The sequence below is a fragment of the Micromesistius poutassou genome, assembly GCF_964030765.1.
Source record: "Micromesistius poutassou genome assembly, chromosome: 7".
Lineage (NCBI taxonomy): Eukaryota > Metazoa > Chordata > Actinopteri > Gadiformes > Gadidae > Micromesistius > Micromesistius poutassou.
In genome coordinates, this window is record NC_140277.1 from 8,480,855 (window position 1) to 8,508,041 (window position 27,187).

General features: G+C 43.5%; 1 protein-coding gene across 1 annotated transcript; it reads right to left on the reverse strand.

Moving 5' to 3' along the window:
- Positions 1-11,812: 11,812 nt before the first annotated feature.
- On the reverse strand, positions 11,813-23,672 carry plek (pleckstrin). The gene is made up of 9 exons (XM_084471000.1): positions 23,538-23,672; positions 18,146-18,301; positions 17,417-17,598; positions 15,361-15,452; positions 14,562-14,746; positions 14,145-14,249; positions 13,541-13,624; positions 13,337-13,409; positions 11,813-12,695 (listed from the first exon to the last, which is right to left on the reverse strand). The coding sequence occupies exons 1-9, from the start codon at positions 23,577-23,579 to the stop codon at positions 12,556-12,558; spliced, it is 1,059 nt and encodes a 352-aa protein (XP_084327126.1). The 5' UTR covers positions 23,580-23,672; the 3' UTR covers positions 11,813-12,555.
- Positions 23,673-27,187: the final 3,515 nt, after the last annotated feature.

Sequence of the window (27,187 nt, forward strand, 5' to 3'; positions counted from 1 at the left end):
GGATTTAACTTTTCATGGTGGGGGGGGGGGAGATACTACTTGTTAGTTTAACTCTCTTGTCCTATTCTTACCTCAGATTGCAGGGCGTTGCTCTCCACCAACTCTGTCTCTTTCTCCTCCTCCTCTCGTCTCTTTCAGCTGCATTAGCGTAGTCTTTCTTTTGGTGGCTCCCTCTCTCCCTTCATGGCTGGCTCTATTCTTTCCCTGCCTCCTGTCTCCTCTGCCTCGTCTCTTTCCACTTGATAAAAGCTCTGTTAAAAACGAACTGCTCTCAGAGAGGGCAATCACATTGGAGAGATTTGTGTTACTCAGTGAATGTCTGTCTGAATTTAGTTTTGATCCTGTCTTGTGTGCTGAATCCACGTTCACATGACATACTTGCAATTGGTATGATCACAGCTTTCTTGATTTCAGTGAATACGCCACTATGTTCATACAACACAGTCTCTGCAAAATGTTGAAATGATAATCAGGCGTACGAGTCACTTCAGACCACGAGTTGCTTCAGCAGTTTCTTCTGCTCTTGCATTACACAAGAAGTGGGTCAGTAGATATTCAAGTCTCTCTGCACCATATAGAGATATTCTCAGAGGCTTTTTGGGGTACTTCAATTGTGTCCGCGAGGAAGCTTCTGTCCAAAAAAAAACAGTTTTATTGACCAATTCAAGTGTTGTTGTATGTAGTGTTGTTGTATGTTGTATGCGATTCATAGTCAAGCTAAGCGTGCATGTAGCCAATCGAATTGGCTTATGCGTTGATTTGCGTTCTGCGCATGCTCGAGACCTTTTCCCGGGGCCGTGAGCCGGAAGTAGAAGGAGACGATAGTCTTGTTGTTGTTGTTGTTGTTGTCGCCGCTGTCGGATAAGGGATAACGAGAAACAGCGATTTATTTAAAAAGCTGGCACAGAAGATGGAGGAATCCGGTGAATGTAGTTACCCCCTATAAGAATTGTGTCCCGGCCCCGCGATCTTTATTCATTCCTTGCGATGCGGCGGGGAATGCCGTAAACGGACGGGCGGCGGAGGGGCTGCTCCGGTGGGAGAAGTATGTTTTCAGCAGACAGCTGTCAACTAACTTTGGGTCGGCGATTTATTTTAAAAGCTGGCGCAGAAGATGGAGGAAGCCGGTGTCGTGCCAATGTAGTTACCCCCTATAAGGAGTGTATCATCATCAACGTGCATTCAGTACACACTACGCTTCGATTTAACCCAAGGCTGAATTAAAAGTCCATGTTTTTCTAAATGTTGCTCATCAACGAGGTTGTAAAATAACTACAATCTTTATTCATTCATTGCGCCGCGGCCGAACTGACGGGGGTATTCTCTGATATTATGAATCTTACAGACTGCATCGGGTTCTCCGACTCTCTGGTACTTCCACAACAAGTAAAGACTCCTAGTCGGGTTTATCTCGCCCATGGGCAAAAGGAATTGGGGGAAATTAACTTTGGCTTTGACTCTCTGAAGTCCAGATTGAAACGCGACATGGAGGAGAAAGCGATGTTTCAGCAGACAGCTGTCAGTTCACTTCGGGTCCATATCATTTCTCCGTCGCTCCATTGTTGTTCCTCTCAGTCGTAGGCGGACTGCTCCGCCGGCAGAGCAGCCGGAGGAGTCGGCATACGACCGAGAGGTCGGAACAATGGAGCGTCGGAGAAATAATATAGACCCGAAGTGAACTGACAGCTGTCTGCTGAAACATCGCTTTCTTGAATGAGTTTGTTGTTGCTGGTGACGTAAAGAGGTCAACCGGTGGCTCTATTACCACTAGTTGAAATGGGCACAGCGCCACCTATCGTACCGGGGCATGACACGCTTCGGCCACTGAATCGATTTACTCACCGCCATGTATACGCGGACAATTGCAGTTGTCCAATTGAGGAGCATAATCGAGCTATGGCTTTAATCGAATTAAGCTGTGCATGTAAACGTACTGAGTGACACAGCATTGTGAATTGCAGCCACCTCACTGTGTGTAGCTGGATAAACTTAAATTGGGGCCCATCCAACTGCTGGCAATTTACACTTAGAGAAACAGCTAATAAATTGATATTAGCTGGGGCTCACCTACATCACGAAACTCCTGAAAAAAAGTTAATAATTGTCAATTGCGGTAAATTGGAGGATTGAATCCTCCAATTAAGCCTTGTGCACACACATACACAAAATTACACATGTGCACCCACACACACACACATACAATCTCTCACTCTATCACACATATACACATACACAAACACACACACATGCACACAAACACACATACATACACAAACCAGGAGAGAAGATAGAAGGATACACAGAAAGGTTCACAAAACACAATTGCACACGACCACGAGTCATAACAGCAACATAATCAAAGGTAAACAGTGGAGTTTAATTTGTACTTGGTGGCTCACTGTGAGTGATATGTGTGCCTGATTGTTGTCAGGCCATTAATCAAAAAAGCTAATCGGGTACAAAAAACAAGGCTTTTTTTTATTGAGTTTTTATTGATTAGCACACACTCTGAGAGTGTCTTGCCTTGTCCTGATGTTTTGTGTTGAGGACCACAATGAAAATAAGTCCTGGACTTTATTGTTTTTATCCTCAATTGTATTTGATGTCTTTCCATTTGTGTAAGGCATTTGATACAATTTAATAAATCAAATCAAAATCCAATTGTTTAATAAAAATAAAATAAAAACTGCTGTACCGAAAAACATACCAAACCGTGACTTAAAAACCGAGGTACCGAATTGTGACTTTTGTGTATCGTTACACCCCTAATGGACAGTCCCCTATATATGGGGGAACATTGTGTGTTCCAGATGCCTCAGACACCAGGGGCCTCTACGGATTCTCTTTTTTGCATAGGAAACCCGGAAGTACTTGGAGGAAAAGTGGTTAGAATTCTAAAAATTCTTTAGGAAAGGTGCCTTGATGCATCCTTCAACCCTCTTTTAGTATAGGTTACTCCTGACTAACCTTTAAGAAAGGAAAGGAGATATTGGTATCCAATTATCCTTTATGGCGGCAATATAAAAAAAAACAGGCCACTGACGAAGTTTACCGACTCTACGCGAAGACGCATGAGAGACGTGGTAAAGCAGAAGAAGAGAAGAAAATAAAATTGATAATGGATACAAATTCCAGAAACATAATTATTTGAATCGAAATTAATTAATTTATTGCTGGTTAGTAAGCACATAATATACACCATAAGAAAAGAAAATACCAACTTCATATTTAAGAAAGACTACTGGGGTCATTTCAACATCAACATAGGTTTAGCCTCTTTTTTTCACATGTGAATTGTTATTCAAGTGGCCTCAAATATTCCTGTTGGCCAAGTCCGACCTAAGTGATTCTCTGTTGGCGATGACCTGATTGATATCAACACGACAAGAACGCAGTGATCAAAGAGCGCTTGTTGTAGTCCCATCTTCGGAAAATTGTAGTTTCACGATAGAGATGCTAGGGGTCAGCATCAATACCTGCCGCGTGCAATGACGTCGGTTAGGAAAAGTCTAATTCATTTTAAACAGTGCTGTCTTTTCCTATGTTCGAAAGGAAGCATCTTTCATCTCTCCTTGACCCGATGACGTTTTCCACAAAGGTCAAGTAAAGGAGGCATAAAGGTTAGGAGATTTGACTATTCTTATGCCGCTTTTCCACCGCCAGTACCTACTCGACTCGACTCGACTCGACTCGACTCGCCACGCCTTATTTGCGTTTCCATTGGCAAAAAAAGTACCCGGTACCTAGTACCGGGTACTTTTTTTTAGTACTACCTCCGTCGAGGTTCCATGCCAGCGGAGTAGGTACTTTTGTGTGACGTAAACAGGCTGCTGGTAACTGATTGGCCAGCGGCTGTAAATGGGAATATTCACTCAAGTTAAGTTGTGTCCGGCGTGGTTGGAGTCCACGAACCCGCTCCCGAGGGGGACACTGATCAGCGTTTCGCCGTGTGTGTCGCTCCTTTCCCGGGGCTAGAGTTAGGCTGCGCGTCGTTATGCGTGTCGGGCGTGGTTGTGTGTGTCCGGCGTGGCTGGAGTCCACGGACCGGCGTTTCGCTGTTTCGTTTCAGTGTTGTTCCTTTCCTAGGGCTCGAGTTTCGCCTCTATCAACGTTACCGTATGACAACAATAGACGCGCAGTCATTGCACTTTTTATTTTATTTTATTTTATTTCCCATCATAACCTTCCCGGGAATCAGGAAATAGTCTTGATCAGATTCAGATTTCCCGGGAATCGCGTCTCCCGTGATTAAAACCTAATGACGACCCGCCCATGGTGGAGAGGTTCTTTTCTACGACCCGCCCACATTGAAGAGGTACTTTTTTAGATGGAAACGCAACCAAACCGAGTTGAGTCGAGGCGAGTCGAGTCGAGTCGAGTTGGTACTGGCGGTGGAAAAGCGGCATTAGAGGCCCCAGCCAGGAAATCTCCCAGCTTTCTTGCGGCATTTCATGGAGGCACACCCCCTTTTGGTAGGTCCCCCTTGAAATTCTGAGAGTATCCACCTTATTCCAGGCTAAACAATGCGCGCCGCCATGACGACCAAATAAATCGCCGACCCGAAGTGAGTTGATAGCTCAGCTGTCAACTGCAAACATCTTTCTCCCGCCAGAGCTGCCCCTCCGCCGCCCGTCCGTCCGTATACGGCATCCGTATACGGCATCCGTATACGTATACGCCCGCCGCGGCGCAATGAATGAATAAAGATCGTAAACATGTCAGGAGAAAAAAACATTTATTTTGACACATGTCCCCGAAGTTACTACTTTACAACCTCGTTGATGACCCACATTTAGAAAAACGTGTACTTTTAATTCAGCCTTGGGTGAAATCGAAGCGTAGTGTCTGTGTGCTTCCACCTTTACTGAATGCATGCCATGCGCGCTCCCGCGGCCAGGACACAATTGGATAACTACATTCACTGGCTTCCTATATCTTCTGCGCCACCTTTTTAAATAAATCGCTGTTTCTCGTTTTCTGACGGCGACAACAACGCGACTATCGTCTCCTTCTACTTCCGGCTCACGGCCCCCTTCTGTGGACAATTGGGACTGATTTTGGGATTTCTTGAATGCTGTTAAATACATGATTGTGATGTTTCTTATGAAGGTCTTCCAACACATGATTACGGTTGTCTTGTACTCCTTGATTATGGTGTTTTTGTGAAAGTCTTTAAATGAAAAAATATATATATTTCAAGATTTTTTGGGCCGTGAGAAATTGGATGTGTGAGCGTGTGTAAGCGTGTGTCACATGGTGAAACCGTGAGATGGCAGCTCTGATATTTTAAGAGCACAAACACAAAATCTTAGTTCAAAATCATAGTTTGTGTTTGCATTCTTTTGGGGTTAAGTGTGGTTATTCGACAGAGCTCATCGGTGACCGCCCCTTTTCAAACCGCTCCGGGAGTGGAAAGTGAATTCCACAGATCTAAGCCAACCAACTACGAGATGAGTCATGGCCATTAAACATTTGATTCAGAGCAAAAATAATGGTGGGAAAACAGAAGAAACTTGTCCCAGAAACATTGCAAATCATTCCAGCTTAACGATAGTTTAGTGCAGTTCTTCAATTTAACCTTTGACATTATCATCATTATTATATTGTTAGTGTGTTAGTGAACTCCTTGTTCTAGTTCTAGAAATGAGTTATCCCCATGGCTATGACCCATGTACCCTCGTTGTATAGGAGCCATATAATGAGACACCATTGTGTGTAATGAGACACCATTGTGTCTTGCTTTAAGTGTCCATGAAGCATTATGTCAGCGTCTCATGGACGCTATGTTGTATGTTGTATAGTGTTGTCATCAATTACCGCTCGGAATGGATGTCCATCAATTACCGCTTGGATGTCCATCAATGCGGGTTCCACCGATTGATGGCGAGGAGCCGGTGGGTCAGATATATAAGGTAATAACATTAACAATAACGTTATCCTCGTCTCTAAGTAAAAAGTGCAATATTTCAGAAAGGGAAGTCATGGTCACTCAATGGTAAATGCAACTCAATACTCGTCGAGTTCAGTGGTAGCAGTAAGGGTGCTTACTATCTGACATGATTTGCAGGGGTTGTAAACATTTCCATGGTAACGGTGAGCTCCACCAATCAAAGATGTTGCTGATACACCATTCAGAATATGAATGGGATTTTCACTTTCAGAACCTTACTGTTTGTCTCTATGTGTAGAGTTTAAAATTGTATTGGATAATTGTAATTGGATTACACTTTTTCTGGCAGACCACTTCTGCTATCATTTCATGTATCTATATTCAAATCAGTTATCTAATTCTGCTGGTGCATCAAAGTGTCATTAGTAGGCTAGTAGTAAGTTATGTGTTATGCATAAGGAAGCAACCCGGCTTCATAAAACACGCATGGCCAGGGTTTATGTAACAACACTGATGTGTCAAAACCATGCAAGAGGTTATTAATATTGCAACTCATATCTTCAGATGCAGTGTTGTATTCTTATTTATCCATGCCTTGCTGTATCCAAGCACGACACATTTTTACAATACAAAATTGCGAACTTACTGTTAGCTATATGCTATTATTTGCTTCCCTATCTACAGCCTGAACGTGAACCCATGGCAATGGAATTGATACTGACAGTATTGTTTTTTAATACGTCTTCCCATCGCTTTTCCCCAAAGATAAATTCATGCTGGCTCAGTTTGGCTGTCGAGTCATTAACACAGCAACAGCTAGTAAATCTACACGGTGCATTCCCCTCAGATCCTTCTAATCCACCTCCAGGACAAGTTGGACCTTTTATTACCTTGGCCTGGGCCTCTCTTGTCTCTGCAGCTCAACTCCAAAGTAGATCTATATTCTATGTCAAAGATTCATACTTAAACCTGCATTACGTAGCCTGACTTTTCCACTGCAGATATTTACTCCATAAATATATATATACTGTAAATTGTTTTATTTTATGTATTTACTTTTGCTCTCTCCCGCTTCGAAAAAATCAAAGACAATTCAAGCCACTAGAGGTGGATATTGTAAAATCACCCATGGGTTTAAGCCCAGAAAAGAGTGGTGAGATAATTTGAATAAACTGGTCAGCCGTCTCTAAATGTCTTAGGACAGCAACACTATGAGAGCCATCCGTATAAGGATTCATTTGTGAATCCACATGGCTGAACACTTTGTGTTACCCTTCATTTGAATAAAGCACTTATCTCCATCACTTTCAGTTCTGAAGATGAAGATCTGAAGATATGAGTTTCAAAATTAATAACCTCTTGCATGGTTTTGATTAACAGCAAGGAACACATCAGTGTTGTTACATAAACCCTGGCCATGCGTGTTTTATGAAGTGTGTGTGTGTGTGTCCCATCCTACATCCAGCTCCAGTGACACACACATTGTGTCACTGGAGTCCTCCATAAATCCTCCATAAGTGTATTGAATTGATTTGTATGAACAAAGAAACATGGAGAACCAAGTCCTGAGATCCCAAGTGGCATTCGTTATTCATTTTATTTCTTTAGATCAATACATGACAAATAATATATTTTGGGTCACAAATGCATTAAATGGCTGTTTCCAAATGTGAAATGTCATCCGCACCCGCTGCACCCGCAGCAATGTTTTTTTCAACAATTAATACCCGCACCTGCCCGATCATCATTCATTTAGGGTGACCAGACGTCCCGGTTTTGCGGGGACAGTCCTGATTTTGAGTTGCGTGTTCTGTGTCCCAACAAAAGCCTGACAGGTCGTGACTCTATAGTGACGTGTGAACTTTGCACTTTCACTAGATTTCACTCTGTGACCGCTCATTTGGATAAATAACCTATATGGAAATGTAATTTTGTGATTAAACTAGTGCTGACATAGGGAGTCAGATTTGCCATCCCAAATTTTTAATTTGAGGTGTCTTTTCTGGAGTGTTCCATTTAGAACAATGAAAAAAATGGTTATAGGGCACCTGAAGGGGCCCTGGAAAGGGCCCTGGTTGCATGTGTGGGTGTGGTCTCTTTTAATTGGTTTAGCTGATGGCAGCTGCACGATAAATATTAACAAAATATCAACAACTTCCCACCTCCATCTCTGTCAACACGATGTGTGTGTGCCTGAGTGCAGCAGTTTTAGTTTTATTCGAGTGGTTTAGTGATGTGCAAATGTTCCTTGGTTTGGCCCTGTGAATAAATTAATTATCTTTTAGAATCACAATTCTGTGTGGATCTACAATTCATGAACGTGGAGTAAACAGTTTGAGTCACGTAAAGATTCCCTTATGCCTGCAGCTCCAAAAGGTCAACAGAGAATAGTCACTAGTGTCACCGCAGCCAAAGCCATTTCTTTTATTAGAGCTAATTGGACTGACACCTAGTGTTTGACAATGTCTAGCATGTTTAAACAATGAAATTGTATTGATAGCCTCCCTGTGTGTCAAATAGCTCTCTAGAGACCCATGAGGTCTAAATCATAACACATGGCTGACATATTTTTACAGATGAAAATGTGCTTTCCTAACCACGTATTCTTGATCTCCATGAAAAGAATCCCTTCATTACCGGGAATTTAAATAAAAGTCTGCAAGCCACACAAGTCAGTGAAACAAAATGGTGGTCACATTGAGAATGGTCGCTCACGCTGATCCTCCTCTATATTCAGTCATCAATCCCAATTTGAATGATTGTATAAAAACAAATGTAATCGTTAGCAATTCCTTTGCTATTGCAAGGAATTGTGGGACGACATTATCTCCTTTCCTTTCATAAAGGATGGTTTACCCTATATCAGGGGTGGCCAAACTTTTTGCTTGTGGGCCGCATACAGAAAGAATGAGAACGTCAGGGGGCAATATAAAATATAAAATCAAGATCGCCAGTTTTCAACCAGTTAAAACTGAAAGAGCAACATGTGTTTGTAGACCAGAAAACCCCTTTGATTGCCAAAGCATTCTATAATACTGTAGTACTCAATCCTATTATTCCAATTGTTTAATTGTTGAGATCTATGAGCAATCTTTTAACTGTCTGAGTAAAATGTACATAGAAGAATGGGCCACATTACATTTTATGTAGAGATTTCATGGCAGGCCACTTAAAAGAGACCAACGGGCCGCATTTGGCCCCCGGGCCTTAGTTTGGCCACCCCTGCCCTATATGCTTAAGGAGATTGGAAAGGAAGCATTGAAGCACCTTTCCTTTCACCTTGCGAGGCAGCTGTATTTGCAAGACCACGATCACGAGAGAATCCGTCTTACCAGGCTTCAGGTTAAGCGTTTGTAGCCCAACCACAGAGGTCTGGCCTGGGCAGTGTCTTATGAGGAACTGCAGCATATGTTGGAGGAAGACGGGTATAGAACTATGGTTCGAACCATCTGACGAATTCCCAGATGTTTCTGTGTGACAAAGCATCTGGCGGAGCATCAGGTTGCTTTTCCTCAGCATTTCAGGAATGCGACCAGCTCTTATCATGGCTGCCGCTTAGATATTTTCAGGAAATGTTTCGTAGGCCTGGCCTATTAGTGTGCTATAACGTTGGCCACATTACTTGGGCTACTCTATAAGACTGATAGCCTATGTAACGGGTAGTTAGAATGCATGGACATGTATCTTCATATTGTGTGCATTCATCACTAAAAAAAATTAAATTAAATGATGAGATACTTTCATACAACAGTCAAAGTACCAGCTCTTTGGCACGAGTTCTCCTATTGAATTTGACACAGAGATGGAATGTGATTACATTGAGGACTACTTTCAATTTGGCTTTACCAACACACAAAGTAAGTAAGGATAGGAGCAGGCTTCACTCAATGTGTGAATTAGAGTGCTGGCCTGAATAGTCAGATCAATTAAAGTAGGAGGGAGGCCGCACTATGCATGAATCTAATTTTATTTGCTTTACAACCTACAAAATACCGAATTTACTTGCTGTTTCAAATGGTGCTAAACAAACGCAACCTTAAGAGGACTTTAAGCCAGAAGCAGCTCTGGCCTAGAAAGAACAAAACCAATGTGGCTGAGGTGCCAGCCTTCTTTGAACAGCAACTGGAAACATCTGGTCAGTGTCATGGTTGCACAAAAAATGTTGATTACATGGAATTGTGACAGTGAAGGTGATGATGACGGTGTTGATCTGAGGACAAGAAACAGACAGCGAAGGCATGTTTTCCACAGCTGTGGTCAACACTATGTCTGGGAGATTGATGAGTACGACAAGCTTAATCCATTTGGAAATACAATCAGTGGATGCATTGATGGGATTTCCAGAAATATTATGTGGCTTGAAGCTTACAAAACAAACAATGAGTCAAAATTCATTGCTGGCTACTGTATGGATGCTGTGATCAATGGTGATGGGTGCCCTGTTGGACTCAGACTTGATTTAGGAACAGAAAATGGCCTTACGGCTGAAGTGCAGCGTTCTTGCAGATGCATTTTTGCATTTTCTGACAAGTTTTTTCATAGTAGAGACTAACACACCATCATCTTATCAATATCAGACACTCATCTGTTCTGTGCAGAGAATGATAATACATAAATTGTTGTTTCTGGTTGTCAAAACAAAAATGAGGTGTTTCATTCAGTGGATTGGAATTCAGTGGAACTGGGGTGTGCCACATACAGTGTTCGGGCTGACGCGCTACAAAAGTAAACTGTTACAGGTAATATCATACTTTTAGCAGTAACAAAGTAATATAATGTGTGACTAATAGGATTTTGGTAATTTTCTATATCAAAGTAACCCATTAATGCGTTACAAACCAAAACACATGACGGACTGCCATCCATTTAGATTTTTGAAATGGATATGCTCCCATTATTTCAAGGTTTATTTTGAGAAAATGTGTAGGGAAGCAGAGGGAACTGCGAAAAATGGCACAAAGTAACATGAAGAAACACTTGGAGAGGGTTCACTCAAACAAAAAATTATCTGAGCGAGACGACATTGCTAGCAGTAAGTATAAAAGAAAGGCAGAGGAGGAGAGTGCGAGCAATCTGAAGCAACAGAAATTCTCTGCATCTGCCGTGCTTGAACCCCGAGAAATGAGGAGGCTCGTGACAGTGTGTTTTCGAAGAAATGCAGCCTCTATCAACAGTAGAATCACCGGCTTTTGGAGCGCTTATCATCAAAATTAAAATCAAAATCCAATAAGGTACGCAAACGTTGCCAATCTTGTAGACACCAGGTTATGTAACAAGGTTATATTGCAAGAATTGGGATTAACAGCAGCCTTTGTGTTTATTTTGTTATCTACAGTAGATTTGCGAACAAAAATATGTGAAAGATGTGATGGAAATTATCAGGGGACCAACTATTGTGTTGTATTGGACTCTCTTCCATTTTATAATGAAAAAACGACACCAACAGATTCAGATTGCAGATTCCAATGTTACTGCGTCCAAAAACAAAAACGATAGAAGGAACCAGTTCAAGAGATACATTTACTACCTTGTTATGTCATACAATGTAAGGGAAAGCGATACATTAAAAGTTAAAAAAGTTAATTCACCGTAACTATAACATTACTTTCTGTGAACAAATTAATTTGTTCATAGACTAGGTGTCATAAACTAAATGTAATTAAATTATTTTGACTTAATTCATGATAATTTAATTACATTTAGTTAGTCTATGAACAAATTAGTTTGTTCACAAACTTGTTGTTTTCTCTGGAGCAGAGGCATCTCTCTTGACTGCAGGATGTGTCTTTACACACACACACACACACACACACACACACACACACACACACACACACACACACACACACACACACACACACACACACACACACAATGTATTGCTTGAGCATATATACACCCCTGTGTAGGTTAACCTGAGTCTCCTAAATCCTGAAGCCTGACACATACAGCACATTGTGTAGATTTCAGTTGAGATTCCTTTGCACTTCACCCATCCAGAGGGAAATATGTGTGTGCTTAATAGTCCAGGGTTAAAAAGTACCAGATGTTACTTGTCACATGGCGACTTGTGGTTGTTTAACGATTATTGGTTCATTGAGGTGGCTACTGAGGTACTGTAACTGATGTAAATACAGCTGGAAGACCAGCATGTAACCATACATTGTTTTATACCACCACCTAGTGTTCAAACTGTGAGTTAGGTCTACATGTGAGGTATTGGCAAATAGGGAAAACTAAACATTTCCACATCTCTCTTGTATTGTTATAGCCTATACTCAGAGGTCCATGAGCGCCATGAAGTTTATTTTATTTTAAGAAAATGAGTCGGCGTCGGACATAGCCTAACCAAGAAGTAGGCCTACTCTGTACGTCGCTTTGGAAAACGGCTGTGTTGTGGTGTGGTGTTGAAGTGTGATAGTGTCAGGAACTATGTAAATGTTTCCTAGTGATTATTCAAACATTTTTTAGTAGCTAGTAATGGACTAGTCACTAGCCCGTGTAGCTCGTGTCATTCCCAAGAACAGAAACCACAACAGCCAGATGAGATGATATCAATCGCTCATTTAAGTTAACGTTCATAAATATTCACACGTTTATCACACCCATTTTTTGCATAATAGGGTTAGGGTTAATAAGACAACATGGTGTTCATTTTGTGCTCGTTATTTTCCACTCTTTGACACAGCCTGGATGTCTTGGATCCACTCTCTCTTCTCATCCGCCGTCGCAGCCTGCAGAAAGTAGCGCGTCTCGTCCGAAGTGATGATCTCGAAGAGGTCTCCTTCCACGTCGTAGCGCTTGGCTGTGTTGGGAAAAACAGTCTGCCTAGTTACTTGACCAGATAAAATGAGACGGAGAGGTAATAAAGTCTGTCAGCACGAGGGCCTCGGATTTATTGAGTAAAATAGCAAAGGTAATACTGATTCATAAAGCGTGAGAGATTGAATATTCCACGTCCCCTAACAGCGCTGAGGTCGTCTGGAGCTTCGCCTCCGTGGAAGTTCTGCTTCAGAAGAGCACCCCGTGATCCGGTGCATGTGAAACTTATAGTTCTTTCCTAGCCAGGTGTGTGTGCTAGACTTTGTGTGGGTTATCGAGGGTTCTCTTGTCCTTGAGCCTCCGGGTTGTGTTGTCTTTCTGTGTGATATGTGTGTCCTCGCCATCTAGCTGTGGCAGAGTGTTCTCCGCAGACTGATAGGGGGGCTCGAGGGTCATCTTGACCCTCTTGAATGTGTGGTGTGTTGTGTTCGTTAGGTTTGGACCCAGAGTTGACTATATATATTCATAATGTAATGTGTCCGAACGTTAGGTTATTTTTGCCCATCAGCTGTAAACAGAACTGCGAGTCCATAAATAGTATAGTGGAATCCATAGAAAGATAAGAAGAGGAAACAAACAAAGGGAGGTAGGGTCATTCGTTCCTCTGATAGGATACACACTCACCGTCAGGCACAAATTCCACCGCCGTCACAACGCATCCGCGGAGGTGAATTGACCCAAGGGGCTCCTCGTCCCCCTAGTGGTCAAGTAGAAATTAAATGTATGAAGCGTTTGGCGAATGATGTATCGTTTCGGCAAACCCGTTTCCATTGTTTTTTTTTTTTTGCGTTAGCGGTTTTTCTTGCCGTTTAAAATGCGTTGGTTTACCTTGGCAGGGTCGTAGTAGTGGATGTAGGCAGGGTCATCTCTCAACGTGAACTTTCTCACCTTCCAGTTTTTCCGTCGATGTCCCTTTTTTAGAGTAGTATGCACGATTGCCATTATATATTTCACTGCGCCAAACGTCAACTCCTCTGTATAGGCCTACTTAAAAGTTCCATTAAGGTAAGGTGACCAGATTTCTGAGACAAAATCCGGGGACATTTTGGCTTCTGCGGTGTGAAAACCTCCAAACATAGTTTTTTTTATCAGCATAGAAAAACTAAAACAGATCCAGCCGTAGCTGGGGACAGGTCACTGAAAACGGGGACGTCTGGTCACCCTACATTAAGGTGACCTTGGGCAATATAAAGGTAATGTATACACACAAACAACTCCTTTAATTAAAAGTTGCCTTGAAAACAGAATAACATCTTTATCGCTTAATAATAATAATAAAAAATCATGTTTGGAAGAATACTGTGTAGACACTTTTAGACGTTTCTTCTATTCAGCATTAAATGCCTACATTACTTCTGCTATGATTATTTGGCTTTTCAATCAAAAGTTTCTCACTTTACATTGATTCAATTTCCTTCCTTTCCACCCTTACCTGTTTGAGCAGGCATCCCTGTTTTATTATGTTTCCTCTGAATTCCTCTTTCACAATATCATCTTCATCACTGGAGTATCCGTCACAGAAGAAGCCACTGTCTGCCTGTGACAACCCACAAAACACACATACATTATTCAACCACACAATTTTCCATCAAAATCATGGGGCAAAGGCCAAAAAGAACAACTCATCACAGAAATAGGTCCCCCTAGGTTTGTTCTTGTCTCAAAAGCCTCCCTCTTTTTCCGCATACTAACATTTCCACAATCACATGGGTTTTTCTGGGTTTTTCCGTCACTAAATCTTATCTTCAATGTTAAATAACAAAAGAAACAAGAGAGAGACAGTCAAATCATTGTCCTCACTCACTCACTCACTCACTCACTTGTTCTCTCTCTATTTTCCTATACTTACAAAGAAGTAAAGGGCTTCGGATTCGTCCAGGAAGACCGATTCGGTGCCTCCAGACACCCCGTTCTTGGACAGGTCTCCGGCCGGCTGGAGGTATCCCTCGTTCAACAGCCCCGTCGCCAGCATCACTCCCTCGGCTCGGTTCCTGGCTTTCTCCTTTGAGATCAACCAATCCACGACTGTCCCGCCTACGGTACACAGAGCAAACCAGAGGCCTAAACATGGTATTCAAGGTATGAACATGGGCTAAAGAAGGAGTTTCTTGGGAATGTAAACAATTTAGATAGATGAATACAAAGGAGCATAGTTTTAATGGTTTTGAAACACAATTTCCTTAGTCAAAATCAGCCAGTCTATACTGATCCAATGATCCATCAGAATAAAATAGAAAACCCAACAAACAAGAAGGTGAAACACAAAGTCTCTACTTGAGGAATAAAAAGCAGCTATTGAAAACAAATCCTTAATGATTCAGTATGAATAAAATGCAAGGCCGCAATGGATTTTTTAAACAAAAACGTTCTCCTTCAAAATCGACAGCCCATGGTACGGGGAAAACTAACCTAAATCCCCAAACTAAATAATGGATGATCGAGACGCAAAACTTGAGGAGTTTCATGGGAAAAAAATAAAAATAAATATATATATATATATATATATATATATATATATTTTTTTTTAATTATTTTTTTTTTTCCCATGAAACTCCTACGTAATCCTCAAGTTTTGCGTCTCGATCAAACAAAGGAACAAAAACAAACCAGGTTGTAATGGATTTGAGCAACGGTATGTGTGAACATACCGGTGAAGCAGTGGTTGTAGGTTTTGTTCTCCTTCTCCAACTTCAACTCCTTCACTCCATTGTCCTGGTCCCTTATTAATGTGTACAGCTCACTGGAGAGATAAACATACAAGACCATTAAGACATGACATTCAATTATTAGTGAAAGAGTGAGGCTTAGAACAATGAAGGCCTTTCATTGAAATTGGGGTTTCTAACTATGAACATGCACCACAAGCTCTGGACGGGCAAGTATAAAATGACTTCAAAGAGTGCTCAGTTCAGGGTAGCTGTCAGAAATGCAAGATAAATCCATGTTTAGGCACTTAAACACGCACTGCGTACCTTTTCTGCTGGAGCAGAGGGTTTCTGAGGGTTTCTCTGGAATAAAATGCACATCTGAAGCTAATACAACCATGTAGCTTCAACTCAATCCACTTACATTGAATTTAAAACATGTCATTAAAGAGCAGGTAGGGGCTTCTTGCTCAAGGGCACCTTCAGGTAGGATGCACACAGCGGGGATGGAACCCGGTACCCAGTGTTGGGGGTAACGAGTTACAAAGTAACGGATTATAGTAACAATATTACAGTAAAGTAACGCATTACACTAGAAATATCGCTAACTACACTACTTTACTAGACTGTAGGTTCCTGCGTTTCCCAAGCCATGTTTGCCTGTGTGTAAAGTTCTGATCTGTTTAAGTGGTGCGTGCATGCGTGCTGCCTGTGTGTGTGCTGCTTGCCACGGCACGTTGCCATAGCGATCGATTTCATTGACGTAGCTGCTGGTGCAAAGGAGAGAGGGAAATGGAGATAGAGACAGAGCCGGAGAAGGGGGGTTTCGGCCAGTGGCGATATTCTCGATACTTTCTCACTACGTTTATAACTCGAAAGGACAAAAATATTCAAGTGAAAAGTCACTCTATGCCCAGGTGACAGGTGTCTTTCAACTGTCACAACCCATATTTAGAAAAATACTAGATAAAATACATGTGACGCACAAGCTAACATCTGACAGGAAAACATTTTATTGTCCCATTACCTGGACAAGTGTTATTCGACATGGAATCGAAGTTCAAAATAACTTTTGAGTCCCTGGATCATGTGTCCACCACCGCGGACATTTAGTCCGCAAACAACAAAAGGTACTTAGGAATGACTGGATAGACAGCATTAGTTTTAAACGTGAGAAGGCTGCTCTTGCCTGTAAGAGGGTGAGTCACAATGTCATAATGTCACAATGTCATAGCTTGCGAAATAGATCAGGTTCATTCAGCCGTTGGACCATCACATAAAGTAACAGCATGTGGCTTAAGTGCATTTCTGTTTTAATTGTATGGGATAAAGTGACCTTTATTTTTATATTTTTCATTGACCACTCAATTCTTTGCCATGAATTTAATAACAAGCTGGTTTTGTTTTCATGTTTGCAAAAGCCTGAGTTTTGAAACGTGTGTTGCAACTGATTGACCACACCATAGCCTCCTTTATCCTGTTGTTTGTGGATTTTAGGCTACAGTGAGGCATATTTCTTTGTGCAGACAGGGTTATTGTTCTTTCATATGATTTTAGATGCCATTGTGTATACTGTACATTTATACAATAAACACTAAGTGATGATAGGGTTATGATGTTTTTCCATATATCTACACAGTAAATTAAGATACAGGAAATGAAAGTAATAAGTAGTGAAGTTGCTTTTCAAATGCAGTAACTAGTAAAGTAATCTCATTACAATTAACAGAAGTAACTAGTAATAAGTCACTAATTACTTTTTTTGAGTAACTACCACAACACTGCCGGTACCCTTGGTGTAGGAGCGGAACTACCTATAGGCACTCTGCCCATCAACATTACACATCCACAATCAATTCAGTGAGTCGAGCCAATCATATTTGTATAGCCCTTAATCAGAGTTAGCCTCAAACCAAAACCCCCAAAGCGGAAGGAAAAAATCTTCATCATCAAGGAAGAAGCCTTGAGAAGGACCACAGAGTGGGGGATCCCTCCTTCCACTGATGGTTAGGTTAAAACTGACCAGCAGCTCACTAGGAATCATCTTTTGAGAACTCACTTCAAGTTGACCGTGTCGGGCAGTCGGATGGAGCGTCGGGTGGACTTGCGGGCGAACCTCTTCCCGCCCTGCAGGCAGCCGATGGCCCTCCTGATGTCCTTCACCCAGGCCTCACGCTCCTCGCTGTGGGAAGCCTGGAAGAAGTGGTCCTGCTTCTTCACTGTGCTGATTTTGAACACCATCTGGGGAAGGAGGTACAGCCGGTCCATGGAAGAGATGTTTCATATATGTCCCGAAAGAAATCCTTGCTGTCCTCTCTCAGTCTCGTGTTTTGGGGACATTTGGTTTGGGCTTTCTTAAAGAGTTTGGTCATTGGTGATTATGTCATGGAAGTCACTTATTTAAGGAAAATGTTACTCAAACTTTTTTTGGGTTGAAACTTTTGTGCAATAAAAGTCCCAGACTATAGATAGACATACACGTAGACAAACAGTACACACAAACGTGTGCGCACACACAAACAAGCGCATATGCATGAACACATACATGCCCACACACACGTGCACACAGACAAACACAACCATATACACAAACACACACAAAGGAACACATGCATATGCATGCACACACGCATGCACACAAACACACAAATGAACAAACAAAAACATACATACACACACACACACAACACACAAACATACACTTACACAAAAGTACACGTATATAAACACTTAAACATATAAAAACACACACACACACGCACAGTGGAAAACCCCTGTTTTTCCTTACAGTTCTCTTCCCGAAGTCCTGGCAGGGGCTGGTGAGTGTAGATCCCTTCAGGGGGATCATAGCCTTGGGGGAGCTATCTGTCTTCCTCTTGTAGAATTCCACCGCATCCTCAGACAGTACCACCCACACAGCCTTCCAGTTGCTCAGCACCGTGCCCTGAGAGAGAGACAGACAGACACAGAGAGGGAGGGAGAAAGAGAGAGAGACACAGACAGACAGACGGATTGACAGAGAGAGAGAGAGAGAGAGAGAGAGAGAGAGAGAGAGAGAGAGAGAAAGATTTGAGTACTGTTTAGCATGTTACAATTAATATTGTACTGTCGGATTTGAGATACTAAGATGGATAATGCAAAGTAATGAACAGGGGCCTCATGTACTAAGACTTGGAGTGGAGTGCATGGATTTCTGACTTTCACGCAGATTCTCTTTGTACATCCCAATTAACGTGAAATTGAGCCCACATGCACAAGCCCGACTCTCCGCCCAGTCCTCCCTCATTTAATATGCTCATCCTCATCCTCATCCTCATCCGCTTATCCGGGGTCGGGTCGCGGGGGCAGCAGCTCAAGCAGGGGGCCCCAGACTTTCCTGGGCCACATTGACCAGCTCTGACGGGGGGATCCCGAGGCGTTCCCAGGCCAGTGTTGAGATATAATCTCTCCACCTAGTCCTGGGTCTTCCCCGGGGTCTCCTCCCCACTGGTCGTGCCTGGAACACCTCCCAAGGGAGGCGTCCAGTGGGCATCCTTACCAGATGCCCGAACCACCTCAACTGACTCCTTTCTAAGCAAAGGAGCAGCGGCTCTAATCCGAGTTCCTCCCGGATGACTGAACTTCTCACCCTATCCCTAAGGGAGAAACCAGCCACCCTCCTGAGAAAACTCATCTCGGCCGCGTGTATCCGCGATCTCGTCCTTTCGGTCATCACCCATCCCTCATGACCATAGGTGAGGGTAGGAACGAAGATCGGTAGATCGAGAGCTTTGCCTTGCGGCTCAGCTCTCTTTTCGTCACAACAGTGCGGTAAAGCGAACGCAATACCGCCCCTGCTGCTCCGATTCTCCGGCCAATCTCATGCTCCATCGTACCCTCACTCGCGAACAAGACCCCGAGGTACTTAAACTCCTTCACTTGGGCTAAGGACTCATTTCCTACCCGGAGAAGGCAATCCACCGGTTTCCTGCTAAGAGTCATGGCCTCAGATTTAGTGGTGCTGATCCTCATCCCAGCCGCTCACACTCGGCCGCCAGCCAATCCAGTGAGTGCTGAAGGTCACAGGCCGATGATGCCATCAGGACCACATCATCTGCAAAGAGCAGTGATGAGATCCTCAGATCACCGAACTGCAACCCCTCCCCACCACGACTGCGCCTCGATATCCTGTCCATGAATATCACAAACAGGATTGGTGACAAGGCGCAGCCCTGGCGGAGGCCAACACCCACTGGGAACGGAACTGACTGGCTGCCGAAAACGCGGACACAGCTCTCGCTTTGGGAGTACAGAGATCGGATGGCCCTGAGGAGTGAACCCCTTACCCCGTACTCCCGCAGCACCTCCCACAGTTTCTCCCGGGGGACCCGGTCATATGCCTTCTCCAAATCCACAAAACACATGTAGACCGGATGGGCATACTCCCAGGCCCCCTCCAGGATCCTTGCGAGAGTGAAGAGCTGATCCGTAGTTCCACGTCCAGGGCGGAAACCGCGTTGTTCCTCTTCAATCTGAGGTTCGACAATCGGCCGAACCCTCCTTTCCAGCACCTTAGAGTAGACTTTCCCAGGGAGGCTGAGAAGTGTGATACCCCGGTAATTGGCACACACTCTCTGGTCCCCCTTTTTGAACAGGGGAACCACCACCCCGGTTTGCCACTCCTTTGGCACTGTACCAGACTCCCACGCAATGTTGAATAGGCGTGTCAACCAAGACAGCCTCTCAACACCTAGAGATTTTAGCATTTCTGGCTGGATCTCATCAATCCCTGGGGCTTTGCCACTGCGGAGATGTTTAACTACCTCAGTGACTTCCACCAGGGAAATTGACGACGAAACACCATCAACCTCGAGCTCTGCCTCCATCATAGAGGACGTGTTAGTCGGATTCAGGAGTTCCTCAAAGTGTTCCTTCCAACGTTCGACTACCTCCTCAGTCGAGGTCAACAGAGTCCCACCCTTACTGTACACAGCTTGGATGTTTCCCCGTTTCCCCCTTCTGAGGTGTCGGATGGTCTTCCAGAAACACTTTGGTGCCGACCGAAAGTCCTTCTCCATGTCCTCTCCGAACTTCTCCCACACCCGCTGCTTAGCCTCCGACACGGCAGCGGCTGCAGCCCTTCGAGCCCGCCGGTACCCTGCAACTGCGTCAGGAGTCCTCCGGGATAACATACCCCGGAAGGCCTCCTTCTTCAGTCGGACGGCTTCCCTGACCACCGGTGTCCACCACGGTGTCCGAGGGTTACCGCCCCTTGAGGAACCTAAGACCCTGAGGCCACAGCTCGCCGCCGCAGCTTCAGCAATGGAGGCTTTGAACACTGCCCACTCCGGCTCAATGCCCCCAACCTCCACAGGGATGCTAGAAAAGCTCCGCCGGAGGTGTGAGTTGAAGATCTCTAGGACGGGGGCCTCCTCCAGACGTTCCCAATTCACCCGCACTACCCGTTTGGGCTTACCAGGTCTGTCCAGCCTCTTCCCCCATTCCCTGATCCAACTCACCACCAGATGGTGGTCGGTTGACAGTTCCGCCCCTCTCTTCACCGAGTGTCCAAAACATAAGGCCTCAGATCAGCTGACACGATCACGAAATCGATCATTGATCTTCGGCTTAGGGTACTCTGGTACCAGGTACACTTATGAGCACCCTTATGTTCAAACATGGTGTTCGTTATGGACAATCCATGACTAGCACAGAAGTCCAGTAACAAACGACCACTCGGGTTTAGATCAGGGAGGCCGTTCCTCCCCACCACGCCTCTCCAGGTGTCTCCATCGTTGCCCACGTGGGTGTTGAAGTCTCCCAGCAGAACTACGGAGTCCCCTACCGGAGCCCCATACAGGACTCCATTCAGGGTCTCCAAGAAGGCCGAGTACTCTGAACTGCTGTTCGGTGCATACGCACAAACAACAGTCAGAGTTTTCCCCCCCACCACCCTTAGGCGTAGGGAGGCGACCCTCTCGTCCACCGGGGTAAACTCCAACACCGCGGCGCTCAGCCGGGGATTTATGAGTATCCCCACACCCGCCCGGCGCCTCACGCCCTGGGCAACTCCAGAGAAGAATAGAGTCCAACCCCTATCCAGGAGTACGGTACCAGAGCTGAGACTGTGCATAGAGGTAAGCCCCACCAGATCTAACTAGTAGCGCTCCACCTCCCTCACAAGCTCCGGTTCCTTTCCCCACAGTGAGGTGACGTTCCACGTCCCCAGAGCCAGCTTCTGCCGCTCGGGTCTGGTCCGTTGGGACCCCCGACTTTCACTGCCACCCATGTGGCAGCACACCTGACCCCAGCGGGTCTCCCTGCAGGTGGTGGGCCCACAGGACGAAGAGGGAGGGGGTGCCACGTAGCTTTTTCGGGCTGTGCCCGGCCGGGCTCCGTGGCAAACCTGGCCACCAGGCGCTCGCCGGCGAGCCCTCCGTCTGGGCCTTGCTCCAGACGGGGGCCCCGGGCTTCTTCCGGGCAGGGTCTCTCTTCCTCTTTCTTGAATGTTCATTGGGGTCTTGGTGAACCATTCTTAGTCTGGCCCCTCACCTGAGACCACTCTGCCATGGGAGACCCTACCAGGAGCACATGGCTCCAGACAACACAGCCCTCAGGTTCACAGGGACACGCAAACCTCTCCACCACAATAAGGTGACGGTTCCAGGAGAGAGAGATTTAATATGCTAATTAGTATAAATAGGCCTGCAGTAGTGCCCTCGTTAGGAGAAATACATAGTTCCAAGAGGATAGCTCTTGGGAATCCGAATCGGCTGATAAGCCAGTCATCAACATGAGCCAAAAAATCATAATAGTCGCGGAACACCCGTTCATTTTGAATATCTTCTAACAAGGCCAACACTGCACACACGCACGCGCGCGCGCACACACACACACACACACACACACACACACACACACACACAATCAATTATTGCCACATTTTGCGCATGCTTTTATATTCTCATTTATTTGGATGCATGCTGACGATTGTTCCCATACACCCAAGGTGTCAATAACATGTAGGCCTACATAATTCGAAATTGGCCGACTGGTTCATTGATGGATTGATTTTAAGTAACAATTGCTTGTGCTTACTCCACTCAACATCACATAATAATATTGCAGTCAAGAATTTCACAACAAATGCGTGAAGAGAGATCAATTAGCCCAGATGTAATGCGTGGTCCGGAAAATATGTAACGTTTAATAAACAAGCCATCACTGAAAATAATATTATTGGGGCATCCTTTTAATTTCCTTTTAATTCCAATATTGACAATTGAGTTTTATGGGTCTGTTTAAGTTTAGCCTAACAACAGTGTCACATTATGTGTCTTGACAACAATAACGCATGATTGATGTGCATTTAAGATCACGCATCCCGACGTTCAAATCCACTTTGAACTAGCCTCATATTGCAATATTAGCTTACTTCATGACTCGTGATCATGTATGCCTAATGTTGTTGCGCTGATTTGCCTCTATGTGCCGCCAACTGACAAAATGCAGCAGAAATGTGCGTAAGCCAGGCATTTAGTTTGCGTAGAGAACCGCACTTTCTCACATCAAGTCAGTCTTTGTACATCCGAACGTTTGCGTGAGAAGTTGCTTACGCATCTTTTTTGTGCGTTTGTACATGAGGCCCCAGGATAATATGCTTGAGAGCAATACCACTATGATAAGTAGCCTACAATAATTACTACAGCTAGTACTCAAATTGTATTGAATGATATTACACCCGTAGCATTTTCTTTTGTATTTCTATAGTAATTAGTAATTTCTATAGCAACTTTTCATTTATTTTATTTCTCCCCAGTGCAGCACCGAATTCTAATTTAGCTTCCGTCTAATTCTTGCCTCAGGCTTTCTGGTAATTAAATCACAAGGTATAAATAGAGTTCAACACTACTGACTCTATAATGCTAATTATCTTAGAGAACCATCAGTTGGAGTTCACTCCATTACTATTAGTTAGATATACTACCATGGATTAATACGTGTGGACATTGTTGCTCGAAAATCTTGGTGTTTTAGAACGATTTTAGAAAGAGGAACAGCATACGTATGGGTGTCAAGTGTGAAACATTTCCTTTGTATAACTTGACAAATTCATTTAATAAGTTTTAAGTACTAAAACTGCATCATTATCTATAAAAACTTAACAAGAATGTTATGGTTATAGTTTGAGTGAACTTTACCTTTTTCACCAAGTATCCCTCCTTGACCTGTTGTGGCTCCATGGCGACACTCACCACTTGAATTTTGTGCACGTATACTACAAGGTTTAGAAACTGTGGTTCAGCCTAATCCGGCCGTCTTTATCTATCACACCCATACCCACCCACAAACACACACACACACACACACACACACACACACACACACACACACACACACACACACACACACACATAGATTTCGACAGAGGAAGTGCTGTTATGTTTCTGTCACAATGATGATGGGTGCTTATAGGAAAATACTTCCTCTTTTCTCAACTTAAAATAACTGCTCAAAGAAGGCTATCCGCAATGAATAGTTTCATTTCATTTTTCACTTAAAATCAACAGCTGTAACTTCTATGTAGCCTATAGTTAAAAAATCGATCAATCAGGTATGAGATGGGGTGACTCCAAAGGCCACCTACATATGATTATAATACAATCATGTCCATACTCAAAACACCCAGTTACCACTGTTGAGGGAAACAATGTCATCTGGTTTCCTAGAAGAGAGTCTTCTCCCATCCAGATATAAATGTTTCATCATACGATAGAGTTGTTCTGTAGTAACCCATGGGGACTCAAATTTAAAAAGTCAAGACCCAAACCATCCAAGGAGAATACATAGCATAACAGAGCCACCAGATACCCCTCACAGTTGGTCGTCAAGCCTTGGGTCCTTCACTCACCCTGTTCCCAGGTGTTCTCATCTCACCACGGAACGTGTGGAACACTGTGGTTCTAATGTGCTTGAATATTGGCGAGAGAGACAGAGAGAGAGGGAATTCCGCATCTGTTTGGGTTTCATGGGTTCAGTGTGAGAGGTCAGAGGGAGAGGAACTTTCAATAGATGAATAACTATTGACGTTCCATGTTCAGATATTGCAATGTCAGATTCTTTGTCACTTTGTCATTGTGGTTGTTCTTCTCGTCATGTTCTTAATCTTTTCACCTTCACATAGTTCATTGGAAGTAAGTGATCAGAAATTGCGTTAACCTTCATCTTATCCAATTTCTTTCAGCCTACTGTTCACTTGGTTTATAGCACAGCATTGCTGAATACTTGATCCTGACAGTGGCTAAGTGACGCCCACCTAATGCGTCACACCTGGACCTTAGTAATGGAAAAGGTTGTATGGGAGTCAACGGAGCAGGCTTTGAAAAGTTTTGATTTCAATCTGAATCTCAATGACATGTCGATGGGAGGGTTTCGTCTCATGTGATTGATTGATCATCAAGAAATGTTTCATTTGTTGCAAAAATGGGTAAAAAACTCTGTGAAGGCAGTAAACATTAGTTAACTGCAGTAATGCAGCGAAGAGGAGGGGAGGCAAAATGAAGCGGGAGCAACTGATGACAGTGTTTGAGCGACTCTAGATATTAGCCTACTAATAGTAGTACCCATACATAGGAAATAGTGTATGTATTGTACGTACAGAAAATGTACGTATGTACGTACAGAAAATTTAACTGACTGAAGGACTATAGTGTGTTATATAGTGACTAGAATACTGGCGAGCCTGCACAGCTGACTTTGTATTTACAATAATTGTACTAATACCACTTGCAAAAACCATCCCACATACGCCACCTCAGCAGAGCTACGCTAGTTTGCATGGCAAGTCAGGGTGGACATTTTCTGAATTCTGAAAGTAACTTAATTGTTGACTTACAAGGGGAACAATGATAATTATAGTTATCATTTCATTATAATGTTATTATAATGGTATAGATGAAAGTACATATAATAGTTGTTATCAACTGTGTTAAGTGGAATATATAAATCTGAGGTGTTACTGGAACATAATGTACGAGGGGGAGATGACGCGGTCGAGGAGAAGCTGAGGTTGATTGACACCTACTGACACCTACACCCACCTACTGCTATAACAACAGCACTTTTTTTTCACCTTGTATGGCAGTTGTGGTTTCTGCACAACTCAAGCATTCGTTCTTGCACTGCAACTTCTCCATCTCTGTGTCATTTATTTTTAAAGACAGTCCCTTGCTGTCATGTTCATTCACATTCGGCTCATATCCTTCATGGTCATCCTTCTGACTCAGCTCGGGATGAGTTGGTATTGTCTTTTTTCCACCGGTGTCATCGCATGTGTGCACTTTCAGCCACCCCGACCTTATTCACTGATGACTAAAGGCAGATGTGAACGTTGGTCACAGTTCCTGTTGTGAACAGCACTAGCCTGGTATCAGAAGGCTTTGTGACTAAAGTTCCATGTCCCTCCATGCCCCCAATCACTCATAGCTTCATCTTGATTCAAAAAGAAGGTCAAGGGTGGACTATTCGGTGGTGTGTGTTCAAGTCAAATAATGGGATAGGATCTTAATTGCTTAATTGTTTCATGCAGTATTTTGATTAATTCAGTTTTGAGCCTTCAAACCTAACATCTCAACTGCCAGACTATTACTTGAGCAGCTGGCAGCTGTAGGGATGGATTCAAGTTCTTAATTTTGTTACAAACGCAAGTACTCTCTTGCTCCATCTCCATACTGATAGTGTTATCATAGGACTCACAGGACACTTTGGTATAGAGTTGACTTCCTGTCTCACAGGATGTGACCCTATCCATCATCATCACTGCCTCATACAATAAAAGGAGTGTGTCATGATGGTGACAGTGTGGGCGCATGTGTGTGTGCGTGTGTACATGCGTGTGTGCATGCTTTCGTGAGTGTGTTACAGGGACGACACATGGCGTGTGGGTTAACCAATGCTTTTTTTTATGTTGTGAGTAAGCATATTGAATGTTTTTTTTATATTTGCAGTAATTTTGTTTCTGGTTTTGTTTGTCCAACATAGCATTAATATATGTTTCTTACACACTGTAAAATACAAATACAATTGTTATTATTAGGACTAGGCCTTAGTAATTATGGTATGTAACCACTAGAGGGCGTCACCAACACATTAAAAACAACACGGAACAACAACGCTGCTCGATTGCAAAGGTTACGTTTTTGTGCAACAAAACATTTGTTCAGAGGCCACGGTCCTAATGAAATGCATTGATTGGCGACAAACAAAACAAACATAAAGTAATAGCCCGAGTGGCCTAAGCAATCAAGCTGCCCTTCACCATTTACAACATGGGGAAGTATGGCACAGCGTGTTGACGAGAACAAGGTCACGGTGGAAACACGTCACAACAACAAACCGCGCGAAGGTCACGGTTTGAGAAATGTATGTGAATGATCTCATTCCAATAAACACGCAGAAATGTCCTCTGGTGTGGCTGCATATCCGGAACCCAAAGAAAAGGACAGCCTTGTTATTCACACCTGGCTCACAATCCATTTCCGCCGTATTTAAAACGTTGGCGGTTGATTATTTTATTGATATCAATAAAAGGTTATGGTCAGGAGGTCAGGAACAAATGCTCTTGGGAACAGGAAATCAATGTAAGCTGTAAAATACTGCAGAACAGCACAGAGGACAGCCTAGTAGAGCAACTGGCTCCCCACTGATAGCCGTCAGAAACAGCCGTCCTCAGTCTAGGCAATCGACAGAGCGTTGTTACAATTACAATTAGATTTGTGATTGAAATAATGGCACTCATGGAGAAATATGTAAATGCATTGCCCTTTCTTAATTAATTTATGGCTCCATTATG